Source organism: Lutjanus erythropterus, chromosome 16 (assembly GCF_056507025.1).
Source record: "Lutjanus erythropterus isolate fLutEry1 chromosome 16, fLutEry1.hap2, whole genome shotgun sequence".
NCBI lineage: Eukaryota > Metazoa > Chordata > Actinopteri > Lutjaniformes > Lutjanidae > Lutjanus > Lutjanus erythropterus.
In genome coordinates this window covers 29304938-29330714 of record NC_139332.1, presented here as the reverse complement: position 1 = coordinate 29330714, position 25777 = coordinate 29304938, and the positions used below count along the sequence as shown (strand labels likewise).

The 25777-nt window shown below is 40.4% G+C and overlaps 1 protein-coding gene across 1 annotated transcript; it reads left to right on the top strand.

The window, feature by feature from the left end:
- The first annotated feature begins 412 nt into the window (after positions 1-412).
- Positions 413-25510, top strand: LOC146313315 (brevican core protein-like). Its single transcript, XM_084739197.1, has 14 exons — positions 413-725; positions 9730-9809; positions 9973-10347; positions 10801-10975; positions 11174-11301; positions 12307-12600; positions 12982-13848; positions 14688-16253; positions 22229-22336; positions 22482-22640; positions 22737-22819; positions 24123-24267; positions 24372-24554; positions 24710-25510. Exons 1-14 carry the CDS (start codon positions 706-708, stop codon positions 24832-24834), a joined length of 4308 nt encoding a protein of 1435 aa, XP_084595323.1. The 5' UTR covers positions 413-705; the 3' UTR covers positions 24835-25510.
- Positions 25511-25777: the final 267 nt, after the last annotated feature.

The following is a 25777-nucleotide window of genomic DNA, read 5'->3' as shown; positions in this document are numbered from 1 at the left end:
CACACCCTTCAGATTGAGGTAGTAAATGTGCGAGCAGCTGCTGCTGTGGTCAGTCTGTCACTGCTCCTCTGCAGGATGCTGCAGGCTGCTGCTCAGCTGCGATGCGTGCAAACTTCTTTAAGGTGATTTAAGAAGACCAAGAGTCCACTTCACTGATCTAGTGGAGGTGTTCCTGTCAGTTCTCACCCTCCTCCTCCAGCACAGGTGACTGTGCTGCTGCAGTATCAGTGTACCTGCAGCAGCAGCAGCATCATCAGCAGCTGCTCTGTGTCTCTGCTGCGCTGACTCAACTCAGCCCGTTTTATCCAAATGACGCTCGGCGCATCAGCCGCGTCCCTGCAGGAGAAAACACATATAGGTCATCTTCCTTCACTTCAGAGCCTATAACGTCGGTTATTTTAGTTGTCATCCCTCCCAAAACCACTTGACAGACATGCGCCATCTCCATCCCGATTGTTGGGTGAAAAAGTGGGCAGTTCAGGATTTCATATCTGCCTTCACTTTCTCTCAACTCCCTCCTTTCTCTCTCTGCGAGCCTCGGAGTCGGTCGACCAGCAGCAGCTCCCTCATACCTGCGCAGAGCATCCAGAGCCCCGAACAGGACAGTCAGTCGCAGTGCAGCAAGCTGAGAGGAGCTGACTGACTGACGGAGAATACTTTTTTACAGCCTGCAAGAAGTCAATCCTGCATCCTGCATCAGCTGAAATGCTGCTGAGAACAATCCAGTAAGGTTTTTTTTTTTTTTTTTTTGGGCTGTAATGTGTTAATGATACGCAGTTGATGCGGTTTTGTCTGAGTTCTTTTAAATTGATAATGTCATGTTAAATTATGGAGTCATTTAAAGAAAATTACCCTCTTGAGTAGTTAATTGCATCACAGTAGTTGCTGTCCTCAGAGGAGGTCCTGAAACTGCGGCCAGTGGTTCATTTTCTCCGCAGAGAAAATGTCATTTTGAGGAACTGACGCACTTAGTTAAGTATAACTTTTTTTGTAATAGGTTTTGTACTTTTTTCCTTTTGGTTTTCTTGCACAGCACGAACCCACCCACTGTGTTTTAGTAGCGCATAGCTGGTTGATGAGGGCTAAATCTCCATGATTGTTAAATGGTTGTGGAATTGGGGGAGGCTAGGGACAGTTGTAACACTTTCTGCATTTCTATCAATTACTCAAAAACTAAACTAACCAAATCTTTATATACTAAACTTACATCTGTCTGCTAATTATCCAAACCATTTAAATATGATTGCATATGACATAGACCTGGGCGATATGACCTAAATAATTTCTCAATGTTTTTAGGGTTTTCTGCAATATACTATATTTTTATATGTAGATACTGATATACACATTTCTCAAAATAATATGCCAGAAATTCTCCAATAGTGTAAATATATGATGATCTTATAAAATACGATGCATTGCTGTAGATTAAACTGCCCAGTAGTGTATAAAGTAGTTAGGGCTGGGCGATATGGGCATCGGTGCTTTCACAAAATATTAACACCATGACATTTTTGATAAATTACCATCATAAATGTGGATGTAATGACTAAATGGGTAAAGGCAAATGCTAGAACACGTAGAACAGTCTGGCAAGTTAAAAAAAATTGCATCAACTTGACTATAATGCAGGTTTTAAAAACAGGAAAAGACAACGCATACCATGATATCATCCAAACTGAGAAAATATCTAGTCTCATATAACGATAATAATATGAAATTGATAAAATTGCCCAGCCCTAATATGACACATTGTTCACAGTTTTTATTTGAATGAAGGAAGACAGATGTTGCAGCTGACCCCAACCCCAGGGACCATTGCAACATCTTAAAAATACATTAAATTTACTAAATAACTTGTTCCTTTGTCTCATTAAGCTAGTATTCTGAAGTATGCGTTGTTTTACAATAACATCACAGAAATGTATACCATATTATAGTATTTATAGTAGTTAATACCAGCTATTGAATTTAATTTGCTTATGCATAACACATAGGCCTACATTGAGTCAGTGTGCAGATGTTAAAGATGTTATTCAGTCTTTTCACACTTCTGTGTGAGATAGAACAAAATAGAACGTTTGAAAACATTTATGTATTGTGCAAAACTACAACAATGAATTATTTGTGTTTTGTGGTCTGTTTTGATATGGCTGCTTAGCTTGGGGGCAGCCGCAACAACTTGTTACAACCATCCCCACCCTATTAGCCATGACAGACTTGTTGCAACCATCCCCAGTCTGCTCTACTGATTTTTTCATAAAGGTGAGGACAAAGATTTCCGTGAAACTGAAAACAAAGACACCTACTTAAAACTGACCTGCTGCTCTGCATTTATAGAAAACAGCCTTTTTGTGATCCAGACATCAAACTGAATGGGTTTTTTTTTATCTAAATGCTATTTTTTCTGGGATGCTGCTGGATATAAGATTTAAAGTTGTTCCTTTGCCCTGCAGGAGACACAAGAAGCCGCTCTTTGTCTTAAGTGCACACTTTGCCTCCTCTGTTCGTTTTTTCCACCTCAGGGCTCAGGTGGGCTTCATTAATGGACAGGTAGAGAGAGACAGCAACAGAGAGCAAACTGAATCATGAAACAAGCAGACTTTTAAGGATACCTGTCTTTTTTTAATACTTTATTTTTGTCATTTTGTTTTAGTGGGACAGAAATGTACTGAACAGACAGGTCACCACAAGCAATAAAACAGCTCATATGTTATCGCTTTGTCCCAACAGAGGAATACAAGGACAGCAGCTATGTCTTAAAACATTTATCCAACCAATACAGACCCAGCATAAACTCAATGATCAAATAAATCACAGAAAGAAAATCAGGAAAGAATCATAAGTGAGATCATATTATTAAACTGCATACATAAAGGAAAACAAAGCAAATAATAATATAATTACTGTAAACCACATAATTATGTTCAGAAAGAAATCAGAGTACCAAATAATTCCTTTATTTCAATGTAGTATCATGCAAATTAACAATTCTGACCAGTACTTACAAAATGTATGAATACAAACTCTCCTTTTGTTGGTGCTTCCCTGTCTGGTCATTTCCTGTTTGGATCCCTCTCTTTTATTTGATGGTCCAGTGGCTTTTTGATCTGATATTAGCCAGTGGAGCAAGTAAAACTATAAGCTCTGACATGGTTCTCTGGTCATTTCTAACCAAACATTTACAAAATCTGCAGCCAAATTTAAAGCCATCAATCTTGAATTTAGTTGCTACCCAACCAAATCAAATGAGTAGCAAAGTGTCTCTTGGTGATTTGCTGCATTTTGCTTAGAAAATACAAAAATCTTGCTTAAGCAGGTTCTAAGAAAAACCTCAAGTTAATCTCAAATCTCAAATTAACTTAAAATTGACAGCACCTGCCTCACAGTCAGTGATTTCCCCTTATACAATGCAGCACAAATGAAGGTTTAGTCAGGAATAGCCATGGACCAAAAGAGAAACGCAAACTTTTTGGAAGTGTTCTTGCTGAAGGAGAGTTCACCACAGGCTTGCATACGAAACTGCAGTACACCGACATAACCAGCAGGAAAATCACTCACGTTGGTTCTAGACTTTGCTCAGAGATACACCATTTCCACATCAAAGTAAGTTTTTATAAATAACTACTTAGACATAGTTTTCTGTAGTGCAAGTGGCAGGTATGATAATCAAGAAGGTCTTGTCTTTGAAGCAGAACAAAAACTCATAAACAAAAAGCTTGTGAATCCATGAACATGCAGCACACTGTGGTTATGGAGTTTAAAATTCCACAAAATAGGCTGTGGTTAGGTGTTTTCTTAAAAATATTAAGTTCACATCTTAAAATACAGTTTGTGAGACAGTCAAAATACTGTAAGTGTTGCAGTGTATGTCCCTGGATTTCTGGCTCAAATTTGTCTTTCTTTAGTCAATACAGCATCTTTAAACCAAGCAGCTTCTTCTTCTTCTTCTTCTTCTGTTCATCTGCAAAATGTCTCTGTTGGGTCTATAAAGGCTGGTGCACTCATGGTTGGTCCAGGGACTTGTTGAGTCAGGTCTGAGGTGAGGTGTTTGTTTGAAACGAGTGGTGAAATCGTCTGGTGGGTGATTTTTCCATCTTCTTGGTAGACAGACGGTGGGCTTATTGGAGATGTCTGCATACTGTAGTTTGGGATGTGGTGGTGGTGGTGGTGGTGGTGGTAGGGGGGGGTGATGCTCTGAGTCAGTGCAACTCATGAGAAGTGTGGACGTGTTATGTTTGATGGTGCAGGGAGTCAGAGGAGCGGCGTTGAGTAAATAGTCCCTGTTAGATCAAACACAGACAACTTTCTTTACTCTGGAGAATACAGTGGCCAGTGCTGAGATACACAGTGGGGAGATGACTGTACAGCTGTACAACATCTGGAGCCTGGAGGTTACAGATCTGCCGAGATGAAGTTTTGGTTGTCTTCTCTAAAAGAATTAACTCCCAGTTATATGGAGACTGTGCGTCAGTTTCCAGTCAGCTGGATGTTTGATTATTTTACTGCGATTGTGTTGAATCATTATGGGACTTTAGTGTTGCCTAGCAGATATGAAGATAACAGATATCTGGGACAAGACTCCCTCTGCTGTGTGCTGTTGCTCATTGTTTCCAGTCCAATTAGGGACTTGAGACACAAGAATGGCATTTAAGTGGGCTGATCTCTAAAAAGAAAGCTAAACTGTTGTCAGACAATAGCTGATGGGTTCCAAGACTGTATTTTGGCCAGTGTGTTCTGCCTCTTTTGCTCCCTACACAGATTTTCATTTACCTGTATGCAACCAAAGTTTGCTCAAACATGACTGGTCAATACTACTACTACTACAAATGGAAACCAGAACACCTTGAATACCAAAATCTGGGTCTTTGGTGATCTGCTGCAGGGATTCAAAGTCTGATTACCAGACAGGTGTCATCAGCATAGAAGAGTTTGGTGTTTCTTTGGTGAAGATAAAAAGTAGAAACAGATAGAAAAATTGTTTTGCTTTCATATCGTTTGCAAGTTTGCAAATAGTTTGCTCAGCTCTTCATCTAACAGCTCACAGTGGCTGCTCCTGACTGCTCCATTACTCCCTGCAATATTTCAAACTGATCTGCTCTCAAGAAATGACGAAAACACCGTTGTCTCGTTTTGTAGATGCACTGTTGAATGATAGCAGTAAAGTTTAGCTTATGGACAAACAAATTGTATTTTCTGTGACTACAAAATAAAAGTCATCTCTTGTTTTCCTCATTAAATACTTTTAATGTGTCACTGCAGCAGTAGGAAATGCTTTGTTTGCATGACCCCCTGTGATGGTGGGCATGCTAGCTTATCAATCTTACTATATCTGTGTGCTAGAGACCTCAAAACCCCCGATCCTGTCTTAAACCTCCTTGTTGAGGTTTGAGCTCCAAGCTGGTACAGAAATACCTTTAAACTCTGTTTAAAAGGCCCGATGGACTGACAGATTAGAAAAATGGAGATAAAAGGAAGGAGGAGAATAAAGCAGGTGGTTTTCCACCTTGTAAAAACTCAATTACTGTCTATTTTCTGACGAACACCAACAGATTTCTTCTTTATCATAGCCTCACTGGTGCCAAAGCCGGTGTCAGCTCAGCACTACACAGAGCTTATCGGTCAAACCAGTGTCTCTGCATGTTTGACCTGGCAGAACTGGGGATCAGCAGACATTTTCCGGCTTGTTGATGGCGACGAGGTTTGCCTGAATCGACCTTGTTGCAGAGTACTGCAGAGGCCACCCACGAGATGTAGTGAGCAAGCTTTACAGTAGTTGTCAGTGCAGCACTGAGGGGGGCTCAGCATTCTTGCTTACTAATATAAAGTATATTAACAATTAAAGTTGGCAGTGTTATTTTCAAACTGATTTTTCATGATGGCCGACATGTTAGTCTGATGCTGCTCACTGTGTATTGTGTGTGTTTCTGCAGGAGGAGGAGACTGGATTAGTTCTGCTTGTGGATAATGCACTGGCTGCAGTTTTCTAGACCTGTAAATGCAGTGGGTGGCATTGATTTTAGCTTGACTTGTCCTCGTCGTTACTCTCATTAGAAAGAGCAGAGCTGCGGAGGGCCCGGTGGCAGCCATGCCAAAGAAAAAAGTGACCTAAAAAAAAGTCACAAAATAATCAGCAGCAACCAGGGTTTTCTCCCCTGTCATCAATCTGAATGCACAGTCATATACAGTCACAACAGCTCTACCAATTGAAACTGCGCGTCTTAATGTGGCCGTTCCCTTTGTATAAAGCCTGCTCCAGAACGATTCTTAGTGGTTTAAAACTTCCCTTTCCATCCTTGAAAGGAGCGAGAGAAAGTAAAGAGAAAAAGCCAGCGAGTGTGCCAGTGGCCCGTCCTTTAATTTTCCCCTGAGGCCTTTTGTAAAAGGAGCTGGTATGAAGTGAAAGCACAGTGTGCAGCTGTCCTCCTGGCCCACTGCTCGCTTTTTGTGAGACGTTTTCTTGTCAAGAATACTAATAGTGATACCAGCACTGTGGAGTTTGCCCAGCTGGCGAGGAAACAGACAACAATTATTCTTCCATCAAAGACGACCATTTAATTTGACACAAGTTAGTGGGGCTGTGTTTGTGCCGACTCATACGAGGGATGTGTTTTATATACAGATGCAGAAAAGTCGACTTCGTCAATGCCTGTTTAACTCGTGGCTCACTTCTTTGGCTCTGATCCTGGTAATATTTATTCATTTTTCTTTATTTACTGGACTCTATCATCTTGAGCACACGTATTCTACTGTATAAAGGCTGAGCACATACTGCAGTCTTATTTCTGTTTATTAAAACGCCAACTTGACACAAATCAATGAGGCTGGCACACACACACACACACACACACACACACACACACACACACACACACAGGGTACAGTTTTGTTGTGTCTGTGGCATCGGCAACAGTCAAACAATCTGTGACTTCTTTGTTAAGAGTTTCTCCGTCCTAAAAATCCCTCGTTTTGCCCTGAAGGCAGTGGTTGAGAGTACTGCACTTAAGACAAATTTTGAGGTACTTCCATTTTATACTACTTTGTACTTCCATTACTATATTTTCGGATAATAATAATTTCATTTTGATCTTGCTAAGTCTAAAATATCAGAAACAAAGAAAGATTACGGGAAATAATGGTCATTGTCCAGAAATTCAGTAAATGTGTGTTGGTTGCAGGATGTAACGCAGCGTCGTTTCACCTCACAACGTTAGTAGTGGCTGTCTTCTGGCAAGATATTTACCCACAACAGAAGCTAAAGCACAAAGATCAGCCTCTTAGGCCAGTAATATGTTGTAGTGTCTGATTTAAGTACATTTTGTTGTACTTTTACTTAAGTAAAAGTTGCAAAAATGCAGGACTTTTATGTAAATACTCTAAATAGTTCTTCCGCCACCACCTAGAGCTCTCAACTTGTATTATAAATTAACCTACACTTTTTTTTGATGAAAAACTTTACCTCTTACCATTTGCTAAAGCCGAAGTTAAACATCCTTTTAAGACTTGTTTGGGTTGTCCAACAGTAACAATGACCAAGAAACCATGCAAATATTAATGTTTGAAAAGCTGTTTTGTTCTTAAATATTTTATGATTAACTGATTACACTTCTTTCCAATATTTTTCTCTTTACTATTCTGTTAACCGACTAATCATTGCAGCTCTGCTACATTATGCTTTAATCTCTCTTTGAAGATGAAGGGGATGAAGAATTAGTTTAACCTGGATTTAAACAGTAAAGCCACTATGTCAGTTTCATGCAGTGGGATTATATGTAAAACTTGGCAGTCTCATTGTTTCAGCTGCAAAAAGTCATGATTCACTTGTAGAGTTACTGCATGTACTATAAATACCATAACTGGTGAGGTAGCAAAATCCAAAAACGGTCATAATCACCTGAGAAGACACTACATTAAGATTTTGCCACACTTCTGAATTCTGCAGGCACTTCTGGCTCCATCAACCCTGAAAAGTAATTTGGAGCCGTAGCGCTGCTCTTTAATAATGAATGAACATTTGCAGCTTCATCATGGCTGCCTCAGGAGGTTGTGTGAGGTCACTGCGAGCACCGTGCCATGCCTGCTGGGTTAATAACAGGGCCAGACTGGTGACGGAGAGCTGGCAGGATGCCGCTGGGCTGAGACGCCGTGTCATTAGCTCCCGGAGGTGATGAATGGCTTGTGGTCAGGAGCCTGTGGTCCCAGCTTCCCTTTGAAAACCAGAGAAGTTGGTCTTTCATGCTTCAGAGTTGAGCTTTCAGATTCGTTTTTCAGTAACTTTTTGGACGTGTGTGTGTGTTTCACACAGAGATTCTGCTCCAGAGTTACAGCATCTATAGAACAAAGAACCTGATAAAATCAACAGGTTGAAATCGCAAATGTGTGATATATCAGTCAGTTACAACTTTATTAAGTACACCTACCTACAATATATTTAATGCAGTCTAATACAACAGTCCTATGCAGTAATGCAATGAATCTTACTTTTATGAAGGTTATAATGTTCAGCTTTTATTGAAACTGTTTAAGAGAGATGCTGGTTCAACTTCATATTCATGGACTCCTTATTGCTGTTGCATTTCATTACATTTTATTGCATTATACTGATGATGTTAAACTTTGTTTTTTATATTAATTTATATGATGTGTCTATTTTGAGGGTTCCTTTCAAATAACTGAAAATTAGACTCATCAGGCAGACTAATTTTGGCTTATCTACAGTCGATGAATGACAATTGTCCTTTCAAACGTACCAGAAAATAACATGAATAACATTTTCCATTCCATCTACATCAGTGAGAGAAGACTAAACCAAACCTCTTAGTATAATTATAATGCTATTTTCTATCTTTACCTCACCTCTTTACATACATTACAGGTTCCTTTATTTAGATTTTCCACTGCTTTGCTGTAGACTGAAGTATCTCAACAACTGTTGGATCGTTTGCCAAGAATTTTTTTTTTTGCAAATGTCTTTTGTCCCCAGAGGATGAACTGACTTTCCATGAGAACGATATTTGTGGTTTTCAGTAAAACAATCTCAACAATTATTTGATAGATTATAAGACTGTATTAGGGCCACAAAAGAGATGAGGAATACTTTCTTTTATTTTGCATTTGTTGAACTAGCATAAGTGCAAGGCATAGGAAAAAAAAAAAATAAATGAGAGGAGTAATTTCTCCAAAACTCTGCAAGTCACTCAACTTTCTGGCTGACAGGAGCCCCTTGGCATCGCACAAAGTTTAATCATCCAAACTGATATTGAAATACATCAATAAATTAGGTGTCTGCTGGTTTACTGTGTTGCAAAAGGGCTGCAATTAATTAAAAATACATTACAACTAGGCTAAGATTGAACTCACACACAGCTGGTGCAACAAGCTAACCTTTGTCTGTCTCTTCATCCAGCTGCATATCAACACGTGCAAACAGTGAGTGGATGCTGTAGTGGAGGTAACACAAACGTGCGCAGGTTGTGACCTTTAATATTACAATAAATCAGTTTGGTGAGATCAGCGAAGCAGCTCTCCTGACCTGCTGAACCAACACAATACATGACCTCCAGCATCAGAAATCACTCTGCCTATTAAAAGTTAAACACGTGTGAAATTGGAAACTGAAAAGTGGAACTAATCTGTGTTATTTGTGTCTTCTTCTATTCTGAGTTTACCCCAGGAATGCTTTATTATGTTATCTAATCTTTTTTTGTTTTGTTTTGTTTTCCTCCATAGACATGTCCAAATACTTCCACTTCTCATTGCAGTCTGCCGTCTCACTCTGGCCTTCCCCACCCAAACTCCATCTGCATTCGGTACGTCTGCATTTTCCCATTATGTCTCACCTTCATTCACATTCAGCTGTAAGTAAAGAACACAAAAGCACATTTGAAAGCAATGCTATGATTCACTGTTGTCAGCAGATTTACAGAGCTGTTTTGTTCTTCACGCTCTGTATCCCTTTTTTTTCCCCTGCAGATGATGTCCGGCAGCTCCAGGTGAACATCCCCCACTCAGGTCCGATTTCCGCCCCACTGGGCAGCTCCATCTCCATCCCCTGCCTGGTGTCTCTGTCCTCCACACCCACCTCCTCCTCTTCCTCCCCTCTTGCGCCGCGGGTCAAGTGGACTGTGGTGTCCGGTGGGGTGGAGACGCAGATCTTGGTGGCTCGAGGTCAAAGGGTGAGGGTAAACGAAGCGTACAGAGACCGCGCAGCCTGGCTCAACTACACCTCCCCTGATGACCTGTCGCTGTGGTTGGGAGATTTACGCTCCAGTGACTCGGGTCACTATCGCTGCGAGGTGCAGCAGGGCCTGGAGGACGCCAGCGACCTCGTACAACTCAAGGTCAAAGGTAACAAAATAACACAAAACATTTTATTCATTTTATTATACTGATAGTCAGAGTTTATATGCATAAATCAACTTGTTTTTGTATTTCCCACTAATTTTCTACAAAAAAAAATCAAAATAAAGTCAAAATATTAAATAGGGTGTTGCTGTCAACATGCTTCCTAAATAATTCCACATTGTGGGCGGCTGTCTCCTTCATCAGCTGATCCACAGTTCATTTTTTTTCATAAATTAAACAAGTTAATTTGTATATTTTTCAGATTAGATGAGCCTAGTTTTACCTTAATGTCAGATTTCTGTGATTTTTCCCTCATATCTGAAACACACTGCATCTATATTTTATGGGATTATATATTTACAGAGACTGATATTGAGACAGATATTGTTGTTCCAGTGGCATTTTTATATAATCTGAATTTAAATATTATCTGTGTGTTTGTGTGTGTGTGTTAAGGGGTTGTATTCCACTATAGAGATGCTTTGGGCCGCTATGCATTCACCTTCCATCAGGCCCGGAGCGCTTGCGAGGCCATCGGGGCACAAATCGCCACCCCTGACCAGCTGCTGGCAGCTTATTATGATGGCTACGAGCAGTGCGATGCAGGCTGGCTGGCAGACCAGTCTGTCAGGTCAGTTATTAAATAAAAACTGTGGTGAAACACTCAAATCTATGCTTTCACAGCAGCACCTCTTTGTTTAATGAAAATATTCAGGATGTGTTTCTAAATCTTTTATTCATATTTTCCCAAAATTCAGCCTGAAACTGCTGGATCTCCACTAGAATTTAAAAGTGACTTGAGAAATGCTGATTATTTTCATTCTTGCAGGTACCCAATCCAAGTGCCACGTGAGGGTTGCTATGGCGACATGGATGGCCAACCAGGAGTGAGAAACTACGGAACAATGGATCCAGATGATCTGTTCGATGTTTACTGTTACGTGGAAGAAATTGAAGGTATGAATAATAACTGAAGTCTGATATCTGTTTTTCAGAGCTTAAAAACAACAATAACATTCAAACATTTTTGCAAATGATCGCTTAAATTCAGTTTTTGTAGTCAGTAAGAGAAATGCGTATAACAGGATATTTTTTTCAGTTGAAAAAATTTAATTAGTGCCCTCTAGTGGATAATCTATGTAATAGTGTTTCTAAATAACCTCAAACCATAGACAGTCGAATAATAAGTGGACAGAGCCACCATGACGTCACCCATTGGTTCCCATTCATGCCCATACATTCGTGGGCTACCATTTTGAAGCCTCAAGTTTGGCGTTATTGGGGTTGCCATCTTGTTTTTTTGCAGGCAGAGAATGTGCAGTACCGATGAGAACGTGGAGCAGGTGGGTTATGTACAGCAACTTGGGCAGTCCTCAAGGTTTTGGCTCATTTGTTCAGTAAGAAATAATGGTCTTTATGGTCTGCTTTATGGTCTATTTTACTTTAAATCGGACCATAATTTACTAAATGAACATCTTACCATATTGAAGAAGACTAGAGACTAGTGATTGAGACCATAACCTCTTCAGGAAACTGTTTCCTTAGGTCATAAATCAAGTGACACATAGGCTCATTTTCTCATAAGACTTCATACAATCACAACACTTCTTTTTGCAACCAGCACAGTCGCCCCCTGCTGGCCATTAGAAAAAAAAATGCAGGTTTAAGGCACTTCTGCATCAAGTTCACTTTTCAGACCCTCTACTCCACCCATATATTTTTCTGTCTATGCCTCATACACAGCTCTATTATTCCTGTACAGCAATTCTTGTTTGTATATTCTTTTAATAACATATTTGCTACTTGTATAAATACATCTGTTATAATATCAGTCAGATCAATGTATCACTCAGGTTATAGCTACATATAATCATGAGAAAATTTGTAATCCAACTAAATGAATGCTTTACATGAGGTAAAATGAAACAATGGAACTTAATAAAAAATATTTTGTGTTCACAGGGGACGTGTTTCATGATTCCATCCCACAGCAGTTGTCATTTGATGAAGCAAAGTCATACTGCAGAGCAGCAGGAGCAGAGCTGGCTACAACAGCACAGCTGTACTCTGCATGGAGCGAAGGTCTGGACCGCTGCAGTCCCGGCTGGCTGTCCGACGGCAGTGTCCGCTACCCCATCATAACCCCAAGAGAGCGCTGTGGAGGCCCTCAGCCAGGCGTCAAAACCCTCTACCGCTTCAGCAACCAAACTGGATTCCCAGAGACTTCCAGCCTTCATGACGTTTATTGTTTCAGAGGTGAGTTTTTTTACGGACATAGTACCAGGTCATTGTTTTGCAAGTCACAAGTAAGTCTTAAGTCTTAACACTGAAGTCCCAAGTCAAGACTGACAAGTCCCAAATCCTAAACTTTGAGTTTTGAGTCCTAAAGAAGCCATAATGCTCTCTTCACCAAATGTAATGCCATTTTAACATCAGAGCCTCGAAGCAATGTTATTTGTGCAACTTCAGATGATGAACAAAGTTGGAAGTCATTGGCTGTGTGTCTGTAATTTTCCACCTGTGTGTGTTGCACACTGCAATCCATTTTTTGTTGACCAGTAACATAATATAGGTTCTTTATGGTATTATTATTTTTTATTTTAAACAAATTTTTAAACACTTTTCTGTCTTTTACAGATAATAGAAATACTCAGACCGATTCTCCCATGGATTATATGGCCACAGAACCTGATGATGTTGGACAGGATGTTGTTATCCTTGTGGAAACAGATCAAGAGCTGCAACTGAACCAACATGTGCAACAGGTAGAGCTCAAAGCTCAAAGGGTGGTCGAGTCTTTTCCATTTTTCTCCAGCCCTTCCACTGAGGACAGCCTGCATCACACACACCCGACAGTTGTGTCAGGCACAGCAGAGTCTTCACTTGACACCACACCTACACTGAGCCTCCTCCACGCATTTGATGAAACTACATCTCCTACAGAAATGAGCTACCACTCCCAGCATCCTACAGCACCGATGAACAGCACAATCAGCACCACAGAAACCTACGAGTCCACACAAAACACGTCATTACTGTCCAGTGTTTACAATGAGACAGATTCACGACACAACCTGACCTTCAACTTTCACCAGACTGAGCCTGCAAACACCACAGGGTTCCCTGAATCATCATACGAACCTCACACATATAACCAGACAGTTACAGAGGAGAGTACACAGCCATCTGAGACGACAAAGGATTCCCAAGAAATTCAAGAGACCAGCTTGAGTTTTGATGGATCACAGGCCAATTACAGCGAAACAGACACCAATCACACTCAAGAGGAGAGTTTCTGGGAGGTGACCGTTATGACTGATGACCCCGTGGTTCAGGTGAAGCTGGAGGAGGCAGGAGTGGAAAAGCCTGTTCAGATGCCTCTCTCAACTCAGGCCTCAAAAGAAGAAGAGCTTGTGATGCAACCAGCACAAACAACCAAATCTTCTAATGAGGAGCAAAACTCATTGTTGGCACCTCTGGATGGGTCTGGGGATGTCTCTCAAGGTATGTAAAGCATCAATTTAAATGTCTCACAAAGTCTCACAAAAACATACAACAGTTTCTTGGAGGAATTATTCAACATTTTGGGAAATTCTTAATTCTTATTCTTATAAAGAGGTAGATGAGAAGATTGATACCACTCCTATAACTGTATGGTAAATATGAATACTGTAAGCCTTCTCCAACACAACATTACAGTTCCACAAACATTCTGATTCCTTACTACCATTTAGTTCAACACTCTACAAAGACAGCAAACAGTTCTTATTGCCAGCTTGCTACCGACATGTTGGGGCTTCTAAAGTAAGGCTACTCACATGACTAAAAGTGATCCTTACATAAGAACCAGAAACAGACCAGAATTAGACTATTAAAAAAAACAAAACAGCAATGAAAGTTTAATGAATGAAAGAACAAGTTTAAATGGCTTGATTATGACACATCTTAGGATGTAATGTACCACCAGTTCCCTCGCCTTGCTAAGAACCCTTTAAGAAACACCACATGACAATCATGAGAAAAGTGGACCGCACCAGTGTCACAGTTAAGGAAGGCTGTGTTAAGTTATTTGAAGCTGGCTTTTCTGCCATTGTTTTTACATAAGCTTAAAATATAGCCACCGAGGCTAGTCATGCTAGAATTGTTCCCCTGTTTCCAGTCTTTATGCTAAGCTAAAGTAACTAGCTGCTGGTTGTTGCTTCATATTTACAGATATGAGAAGGGTACCAGTTTTCTCATCTAACTCTTGGCAATGAAGCAAAACAGCTAATTTCTCCAAATGTTGAGCTATTCCATAAGTAGATGTATTTACAGCTCCAAAAATGTGTTATGTTTTTTTCTAGAGGGTGATCTTGACATTGAAGCGGTCAGCTTTACCTCCACATCAGAGTCTTCTACTTCCAGCCTCACCACTCATCCATCACCTTCTGCTTCGGCTAGCAGCACTCCTGCTAAGTCTCAGACTGCCCTTCCTGATCTGACGGTCTCATCTGGGTCACGCCATTCTGACAAACTGGGCTTGGATATCTTCTCCACAGCGCCACAGTTGTGGGAGACCCCCATTTCCAGACAGGAGGGAAGTACAAGCTTAGAAGTTGAAGACACAGTCACTATGGAAAGTGAAGACAAACAGGTGCACCCAACAAAGTCTGAAGATAGCCTTGTTTCTGGAGCACATTTATCTACCACTGAGTCTCCAGTGGGGTTGAACACCTCTCAGTTGCCTACTGACCCCACAACAGTACGGTATCAAACATCAGGTTACAGAGTGTATTTGGACACTGTGACCACTGAATTTGAAGAGGCAAGTGGACATGAACCTGGTACAGTTCCTGCAATTCTTGAAGAAGAAATTAAAACTTCCCCAACTCTCGAAGAGAAACTTCAATTTTTCAATTCACTGGAAGCGGAAGTTAATGTTGCCCCAGCCCTTGCCAGTGTTGTCCCAACCCTTACAGAAGAAGCTAAAGTTGTCCCGACTCTTGCAGAAGAGGTTAATGGTACCCAAACCCTTGAAGAAGAAGCTAGCATTGCCCCAACCCTTGCTTCTGAAGAAAAAGCTGATGTTGCTCCAAACCTTGAGGAAGAAGTTTATGTTGCCCCAACCCTTGCCCTTGAAGAAGAAGCCAGCATTGCACCAACTCCTGATGAGGAAGCTAGCATTGCCCCAACCCTTGAAGAGGAAGTTACCATTGCCCCAACACTTGAAGACGAAGTTACCATTGCCCCAACCCTTGAAGACGAAGTTACCATTGCCCCAACGCTTGAAGACGAAGTTACCATTGCCCCTACCCCTGAAGAGGAAGCCAGCATTGCCCCAACTCCTGATGAGGAAGCTAGCATTGCCCTAACCCTTGAAGAGGAAGCTAGCGTTGCCCCAACCCTTGAGGAGGAAGCTAGCGTTGCCCCAACCCTTGAAGAGGAAGCTAGTGTTGCCCCAACCCTCGAAGACGAAGCTAGTGTTGCCCCAACCCTCGAAGATGAAGCTAGCGTTGCCCCAACCTTTGAGGAGGACTTTACTGTCTTGCCTCTCGATTCACAGACATCTAACTGGGCTCTGCTGACCACCACAACAGGACCCCAGGAGTCTCTGAATGATCTAGAGTACAGCAGAAAAACCTCCACTGCGGCTCCAGGTTCCTCCTTGAGCACAAAACCCACTGCTGTTTCCAAAAAGACGACTACCAGTGCCATCACAACCACCACGCACTGGTCCAGACGTACCTGGAGTCCGGTCACCACAACACCAAAGGTTCTCCACAAGACAACTGAGCCCAAGAAGGTGACAGCCTTCATACCACCAGTGGATCAAGGTCTGGTGGATGTTGAGTTTAGTCTCACCCAGCCGCCCACCCTGCTTATCTTGCCCAATGAGAGGGCAGCTGTGGGAGGTACAGGGAAAGTTTCAGGTAATGTTAAAGCCACTCTCATCAGCCTAACCGTCTTCTTGCTACTCGACGCAATGATGCACTAAAATCCCTCGTCTGTCCTCTGCCCCAACCTGCCTTTGCTCCATTTTCTGTAAAACACCTCCCCACCTTTTCAAACGACTTCCCACGTTTGTTTCACATTTTTATCTCAGAGAGTCCACTCACCCTTCTGACTCCTCCCACTTCACCTTAAAACACTTTTCACTTCTGTCCTTGTGACCCCACCTCCCCTTTGAGATACTCACACTGGGACAGCTCCCATTTGACATTTGTCAACAGTCCAGTCTTGTTGTGCATGATGTTTTCTTCCTCATCCAAAGATTGACTTCTGTGAAGTACTGTAATATAGTGGTGTGTTTATGAATGAATGTTTCAGTGCTTCTTCTACAATGATTTTCTGATGGTAACAGCATTGGTAAACCTTTTGTCATTTTCTTTATCAGTGGATTTTATTTGGAAATAATACATTCCTTTACCAAACACCTCCTAAGTCCCGCCTCCCTATTGCTCTGTGCTCCAATAACAGTTGAGAAAGCTTGGTATGTGGCAGAACCAACTTTCTCCTTTCCTGTTTCTTGTACTTAGATATGTTATAGGAGCTTTGCTTGTCTGTGTTGAAAAAAAACAAGGTTTTTTAAAATGGTTAAAATATATTGCTGGTGGACCTGTAAAAGTAAAGTATATAGTCCACCCATTCTTGAGAATTGAGACAAATCATGAGCTTCCTAAAAAAAATTGAACTGTTAATACCAACAATCTAATCTCATTTTTTTAGTGAAAAATTATTCTTTAAGGATTTATATATGACGTGTATGTAATTTATAAAATATTGAGGCTTTCTTAATTTTTTTCTCATTTCTAAACTTGCTCTGTGACAGAAACACGCTTGCCCCTAACAAGAATTCACAACTTCAACAATTTAAAATTGTGTTAAAAGGTTTAATAGCCAAAAGTTTGATCTTTTAAAATATATTTTCCAAGCATAATTGAAGACTAAATATCAAAACCCCCTCTAAACAGTATCTCAAGTTAGCTAACTAGCCAGCTAATACACAGCAATCAATAGCTAGCTAGATAGTTGGTAGCTAATATTAGAAAAATGCAAGCCAGTTAATCTGCATCAAATGTTAGCTAGCTAGCTACTCAGTTTTGCTAACATTAGCTAACTTAAGATGTGACTATAGTAGTGTTGTCATTATTGGAACCAGTCTTGTTCTTTAGAGTATAGTAGTAGTATGTAAATTCTGCAGCTAGCTAGCTAGATAAGCTATATTTTTGCTTATGACAACCAAATAATGATGAGACAGGCCACATAAAGCTATATAGTTAATGTATACAAAGTTATGTTCCACTGATGTTAGCTAATGTCAGCTCTGACATAAATGCTCCACGCTGTGGTTACTGCTCTGTTACTTGGAGATGTGACAGCACTTGGTCTCACCTCGTTGTCATCTTGGTCCTGACTTGATCTCAACCCTTCAAAGTCTTGGTCTTGTCTCAGTCACGGTACATTCTGGTCTTGGTCTTGACTACAGCGCTTTCACAGGTTCCCCAGCAACATCTTTTAACCGTCTTCAAAGTTTTTGTCTCATCATAGACAAGCTCATCTGTTATTTGAGCACAGACCAAAAAGAGGCGGGACTTAGGAAGGGTCAGTTATTCTCCTCACCATCACGTTCTTCTTGCTAACTTGCAGTGTCTTGCAGTAATCTGGAAATAACTTGTCAAAGGTACTTTACCTGGAATGTAACCATGATTACATTGAATGCAACAGCACTGACCAGAGCAGCAATAATGTTTTATATTTAATCCGTAACTGACAGGTCAGAAAGTGTTAAAACTGTTCACTTTCCTCAGATTTGTAGTCTTCTATTGCTATTTTAGACAGTCTAGTACCAGAAGCACAGTGTATTATTATGTTTATAAGCACAAATATTGTTCAGTGTTGATTTGTTGTGAGTGGTAGCGTTTAGCAATATTTTCCTTAAATATCCTTTATGGGTCATTAATGTTTCATACTCAAGTCATGTTTTATTGTTTAATCATGATCTTTCAAGATGTGTACAGTTTGTGTTAGAGGTGTAATAATGATAAAAATCAACTAATCCATGTTTGTTTCCCTTGTCTCACCTTCAGTTGATAAATCTGTTAATTTGTTTTCCTTTGGTCTCAAATGTTTTAGTTTTTATTTGATTTTCACAGTAGTTACCACTAGGAATAGCAGCTGTTGTGAGTGGTGCGTTGTATGGAAGCCAATTTCTGTCAAGCTTAAAAAAAAAAGTTAGAAAGTTAGAAAAATAAAAAGTCTCATTGTGCTTCCCTCTCCTAGCATGCAGTGTCTCTGCCTACCTACCTAGTGCTGACTGTATAACTCCTAACATAGATAACTGCTGTGGTGAACCCCTGGCTTGTTATTTATTGAACGTTCAATGTTTTCCAAAGCAGCAGGTACCTGAGGGACCGAGCAGTTGCAGATAATTGTTAGTTTGCAGCACCTGGGCCCAGTGTGCACCAGCTACGTAAACCCCGTCTCCTGGCCGAGAGCTCGCTTCTCTTTTTCCTCTCTCATGCATCGTTCTTTATTTTTTTCCTGGACGAGCCCCCAGTTTGTCACCGGTCCGGCTCTGAGGCCATGACAAAAACAAAGGAGACGCAGGCTGAAGGCAAATTATTATTTATTTATTTAAACAAAGTGTGTGCATGCTTGTGAAATGTAGTGTAATGACAGGGTGTGTTATAGTGTAATATAAAGAACAGTGGGAGGAGGCAGCGAGAAGAGAGATCTCAGCCAGGAGGTGAAGTTTATGTAGCTGGAACACACAGGTGCTTCCAGCTAACAGTTACTCACAATTACTCCTCAGCTACCTGCAGCATTGAGAACAAAACATAGAATAAATAACAAGGCAGGTGACTATCACTTAACCATTTGTTAAATAACTAGCACTCAGTCTGTTAGCTCAATGCTAATGAATAATCAAACAGAAAGGTTAGCACGCAAAAATTAGCATTAAAAGTGCGGTAATCTTATCTTGATGAACAATGTATTTTACTTCACATGCTGTGCAAATATTTCCTAATGCTTTGAAGAAAGGCATTAATAACTGACTAATTTCACATTGACCAGCTACAGCAGCCTGAAAAGGTCAAAACTCAAATGCCCAGTGGGCTTAAAAATACAGCCACTTCTAGTCGGAGACTTTGCATGCCAGCAGAGGGCAGCCCACTGATGGTAAGACAAATTGTTGAGTTACCAATTCAAAATTATGACTATCTCATAATTTTTTATTTAGTGTCTCATCATTTTGATTTATCGTGAGTATTTTATTTGGCATCTATTTAGTTATTTTATCATGCAAAAACTGGCTTCCATACAACTGGCATAAATATGAGTATCATCAGTTGTTGCCACTGTAAACAAATCCAGGATGTTGCCTTTCAACAGGGATGAGTTCATTATTTTTTATCAGAAAACAAGGCAGTTTCATTTATTTAACAGACGAGGGTAGCTCCATCTATCTTTAAAGACACATTCAAATTATTTCAAGTTTGCTGCATCACAAAACAGACTTGTCTTTACTGGCAATTCTGTCTTATCAACATTTTGACAGCCATACTTACAGTGATGGTTGACACTCCCTGTGCAGCAACGTTCATTTGTTACCTCTGCCAAAGACATTATATTTGCAGTTTGGTTTATTAGTTTGTTTGTCAGCAGGGTTACAGAAAAACTACTGCCCTGAAATTTTATGAAACTTGATGGGAGTGTGTAGCACGGGCCAAGGAAGCACCCATTAAAGGTTGGGGCAGATCCAAAAGGCTGACACAAATTATTTTTAATTTTTGTTAACATTGCTAGTATTTGGCCGTGGCAGAGGCCTGCACTCTCTCGAGTGCTTTTCTAGTTGAGAGGAGCTTTCAGACACCTTTTGGAGACCTTTTTCAAACGTCCAAAATCTTGCCTCACTAAATGAATATTGCACAGATAAGAGCATGCAGATGCTTTTTCTATTTTTTCTGCATCTAATCTCTGCTTCAGCACTTCCATTAAGCCTTTTATAAAGTGGACTATTCATGGTTGTAAGAGCTGCTGACTGGAGACTCAGCAGCTTACAGAACAAAAGGCAGAGAACGACATCAGGAAAACCACCACTTGTTCAGTAATTCAAATTACTCATGACACATTATCACATACAGGCAGTTTATTGTTGAATAATGCAGACTTTTTGCAGACTAGACTGAGAATTTAACCGAGGTCCTTGTTGTCATGCGTGCACGTAGAGATGCCAACATGGGTCACAGCACAAGGTTTAATTTTTTACGCTTAACCCCAGTTGTGTATTTTTCAGCAAAACTGAATCATAGTTTTACTTGTAGCGCATATGATTCTCATTTGACTTAAGTAAAGCAGTTATTATCATCCAAACACACACTCTGACAACAGAGAGACGTCTGAAAACAGAGGTACGTGAGTGTGCAGGATAATGACAGACACCGCAGCGTTCTTGTTTATAGGGTGTCAAAGGAAACAAATAAACCGAACCCACTTGTAAAATGTTTAATTTCAGTTTGGACACACATGCCTCCATTTAACCTTCTTTTACAAATTTAGAAAATTAGACTGGAACTCCAACCACTCTTTTTCTTCAGGACTTTAACAACTAGTCTACCTTTCGCCTGAAGCAAAGAGATATTCCTCTTGTACGGTGTAATCGTCCATACAAGAGTTTGACATCAAAAAGTCACAGTAACAAGAGCCAATTTTACAAATAGGTCAACACAAAAACTTCAGTTGGGCATAGAAATGCACAAATTTGATGAGGAAAAGACATTAACAATTAATTGAGCTGTCTTGCTGACTGATTCTCCCAAAATAACCCCTTTAAATAGTTTATGAACTCCTCAAAATAATCTGCAATTTTTAATTAAGTCTTTTTCCTCAACTTAGTTTTAAATTTGTGAAAAATGGTCCTGTATTAGCTTTTTTTTTCCTAATGAGGGACAAAGAGATGCAAGTGCAAAACAAAGGAGCTGAAGTTATTCGAGTGACGGTGTAAGCTGTTTGAATCACAGGGTGACACAGTGAGTATAAATGATGTGAAACATATTTCATCATCATCAGAGGAGTTTTCACTGGAGAGACTCAACATCAGGGTCTTTATCAATATGCACTATTGCACTTGCATCATCTATAACATGTCTGACTGTACAGTAAGGGATAATGCACAGTTAGTGTGTCATTATTGCCCGACAAACTGATTTTTTGACTTTTTGAATGAATGATTTTTTTAAATTTAAAAATGTTATTGCTCCTCCAGAGTCCATGATCAAAACTGTGTCCATAGCAACAGTCTGCTATAAAGAAATAACAGATCTTATAATGTTATAATTTACCAATCAGAATCAAATATTTAACAAACTGTATAAATAAAGTAGAATTACTATTATTTATTATTTAATGACCAAAGGAAACAATTTATAGTATAGAGCCTGGTTATAAAGGGACACTTTTGGGTGACCTGTCTTGCTGTAATAATATGACCCTGTCACACATTATCATATTATCATTTGAGTATAAGAAGAAGAAAACAGAAAGGAAGAAGGTCTGGAGACAACTTGGGATTCACAGATGAAGACAGAGGAGAACCTGAAGAGTTTGACCTCATGTGACACTGTGAAGTTTGTCCTCTGCTGCCATCTGTTGGCTCACGCGCATCCTGACGCCTCAATGTGTCCTTTTAGCTGATGATGTGTCCTGTAATACGCCAGTAGTATTATTATATCTGCACATATTTGTCTACCTCAATCTTTAATCTTTATTTCTCGAAACTTTTTGACGCAGCAAATCCATTTTTATCCTGATATTTAAACTTTAATAATAAAATACCCAGACTGTGATCAATGTTCTCATGTTTCAGCAGCAGAATAATCAGAACTGGCTTCTGTTTTTGTTTCAGACGCCTGTGTGAACGACCCCTGTCTCAATGGAGGCACCTGCACCGACAGAGACGGGCAGATTACATGTCTCTGTTTGCCCACATATGGAGGAACCTTCTGTCAGACCGGTGAGCTTTTTAATTTTGCTGTGAAAACTTCCTCTGTTATGTCTGTCAAGTTTAACAGCGGCAAATAAAAGGAATATCAGCAACTTAAAAACCTGTAGAGACCTTCTTGGTTGTCCTGTCTCCTCGTCCTCTGTGATATTTTCAGACGTGGAGCAGTGTGAGCCAGGTTGGGATAAGTTCCACGGTTTCTGCTACCGACACTTTGGCCAGCGCCTGAGCTGGGAGGTGGCGGAGCAGCACTGCCGCATGCTGGGAGCTCATCTGGTGTCCATCATGACGCCTGAGGAGCAGACTTACATCAACAGTAGGTTCAGGCCCACATGGTATATTCCATGCATGATTTAGTTATTCATTTAGTGTCTCTTGAGGATGCAATATGATGGTTTATTGTCCTCACCAGGTAACTACAAAGAATACCAGTGGACCGGTTTGAATGATAAGACGATTGAGGATGATTTCCGCTGGTCTGATGGAAACCCGCTGGTGAGGAACATGAGAAAAACAAATCCACACTCTGTGTTTGCAGGTTTTCAGCTGAAAGAAATACCTCTAGACAGAAGATAATGTCAAAACAATTTGGCCACTCGATGGGATCATTCTTCCACCTTGAAGAAGGTAGCCAGAAAGGAGATGCATCAACTCCTTTTTCTTTATTTTTTCTACGTAACTACACCTATCACTGATCAGCAAAGACCTGCCCAGCCGCTGGATTTGGGCTCCTAATAGCTCAAAAGCACTACAGTTTTCTCATATTATGCATTTGAACTGGAAAAGATTTCTGAATTTGACTGCCGGTCAAGTTAGAGTAGTTGTTTTCATCCCAAAAGGAGTGATGGCATCAAACCAGCACACTATTTAGTATGCCAGAAAAAGATTTAGTGTGTTCCAGTACATGGTATGTCAAATGCAGTAAGCCAAAAGCACCAGGATGTCCCACTGCGTCTGGTTGCATTTTGCAGGATGCTTTTCTAGCTATTCGGACCTACAATGCTTTGTAATGCTTGTATGACCAAGAGGGTCAAAGTCCAAGGTGCCATCTTATGAAGAGGCAATATGTGCATACTGCATGCAACAGCGCAAACTTTGTAAGGACAGCTGCAGTACATGGTAAAAGTAAAAAGTGTGTAATTTGGAGTGCAGGTATTGTGAAGCTCACGGTGTGGTGGCTGCAGTCGTCTGCATCTTGGCAGATTCAGCCTGATTCAGCTAACTCCCAGCTAATTCAAACATGGGCAAAGCGGTCCAGTGTGAGTGAAGCTGAGGTAGCCAAATGAAGCGGCTACCTAATAGCTAGCCATCTGCGATTGTACACATCTGTCAGTCAAAGCAAGCATACTCCTATTTAGGCATAATTCTGAGCTGTATTTAAATGTACAGTTGTCATGAACGGGGAAATTAGCTGTTGAGACCAAGGCTGTAAACATATTTATTTCTGCTAAAGTAAAGTTGGGCATTTTAATATGGGAGTCCATTGGGATTGACCTCAAGTGGTCATTTGAGAAACTGCAGTTTTTGGTTCATAAATGTTTCCTTCACTTTTCAGCCCTGGAGAGAGCTGCCTTCTTCAAGTTGCGTTATGTATTATTTACAATCCCTGAGGCTTTTATTAATCCCTTAATATTCAAGTTAAACATCTTGGGAAATACACTCACTTCACTTTATTGCCAAGGGTTACATGAGAGGATCAATACATTGTCGATATTGACAGTTTAATTCTCCATGTTGTTATTATTTCCTTACATGCAAACAGCAAATTCACCTCTGTTTCTTTTGTCTGTGCATACAGCTGTATGAGAACTGGTACAGAGGACAACCAGACAGCTATTTCCTGTCTGGTGAAGACTGTGTAGTGATGGTGTGGCACGATGATGGACGCTGGAGCGACGTGCCCTGCAACTATCACCTTGCATACACCTGCAAGAAAGGCACCTGTGAGTGTTATACATTTATACCTCCTCGTTAATGGATTCAGCGCCCTCGCGTGGCTGTTTTCAGCTGTTACATCATCAGTGGCTTGTCTTCACTCTTCCAACAGCCTCATGTGGGCCGCCACCCAAGGTCCGAAACACCTCCATATTTGGGAAAGTTCGACAGAGATACGAGACCAACGCAGTCGTGCGTTATCACTGCGCTGAGGGTTTCCAGCAGAGGCTTAATCCTGTGATCAGGTGTCTGTCAGGAGGCAGGTGGGAAAGGCCCCAGATCCTCTGCATCCCTGGTAAGATAAGAGATCATCAAGGAAATCTATATTTTTTTAAAACCTTCAGTTTGTTTTTTATCTTTTCATGGCATTTGTTAACAAAAGGAAAAACAGAGAATAACACCAGTCTCATTCTTTAGCACACTCTTGAACTCCTTTCGTTGATCTTTCAGAGGCCGGAGCTCCAACCCAACACCCTGAAGTGACGTCGGAGACCAACAACAACAACTTTGCCGCCGCTGAAGATGAGATTGAAGCCACTAAACAGACACGGCTGTACTGGGACATCAGGTTTTAAAAGGCGGCCGTGCTTTCCTCGTCTTCGTCTCTTAAATTCTGCTGTTGTAATGTGACAAGGTGACGAGAATCAAATGCTTTTACCAATGAACGCTCAAACAGGACAAAATGAACCACAGATGCATAAAGACACAACGTTTTCCTCTCAGCCAAACAGGCTTGGTTCCTGTTTTTTTTTAATGTCCTTTAAAACATTTTCCACTGTATGTTGGTCATGTGATTTTAAGAGTTTAATGTAGTGACTAGGAGAGCGAAAAAGAAGTTTAAGTGATGAGTCCTTTTCATGAGAAAGAAATCCAGTAAATGTGTGAAGTCTAAATGTCAGCTCCAAAATCTGCATTTCATTTAAGAACTGTTCTCTTTGTGGTTCTCTTTATAAAATGGTGCTAATATCTTCAAGACCTTTGTATCCAACAGAGATTTTTTGTTTTCAGTGTGATGTAGGAGTAGAGAAATGTCCGTATACTTTTTCAAAGAATCTAACAACTCCAAAGCACAAAGTCAATCTTAACAAATACTGTACATACATTAGTTTTTCACACCTGTGTTTGCTGTCTGCATTTTTCTGAGAGAAACCTTTTATTTCCAGCCGACACAGTTTTGTTCGTCAGCTTTATGTTGTAATAAAGTTTTGTAGAACAGAACAAAGAATAAATCGTTCTCTTATTTTACCCTTAGCTCGGTGTGTGAGCTTCATTTCATGTCCAAGACTGACACTTTTAATCTATGTTTTATGGATTATGTGACATTAAACCGTGCAGAAGACATTTCAGAAGGGAAAAGTGACAGAAAAAGGAGGATTTTGATGAAACCCTTTAATGAGAGACTGTGGTGAAACTCTTAAAGGGACAGTTCAAGCCCAAATCAAAAATACATGTTTTTCGTCTGATCTGTGATGCTATTTATCCATCCAGATTGAAATGTGAGCTGCAGTGACAAAAACT

Bases quoted from the DNA above. Each gene is read 5' to 3' on its own strand.
- LOC146313315 (XM_084739197.1), top strand. From the start codon at position 706: ATGCTGCTGAGAACAATCCA. The intron at 9,810-9,972 runs GTACGTCTGCAT...TTTCCCCTGCAG, and splicing joins CCAAACTCCATCTGCATTCG to ATGATGTCCGGCAGCTCCAG. The intron at 13,849-14,687 runs GTATGTAAAGCA...GTTTTTTTCTAG, and splicing joins GTCTGGGGATGTCTCTCAAG to AGGGTGATCTTGACATTGAA.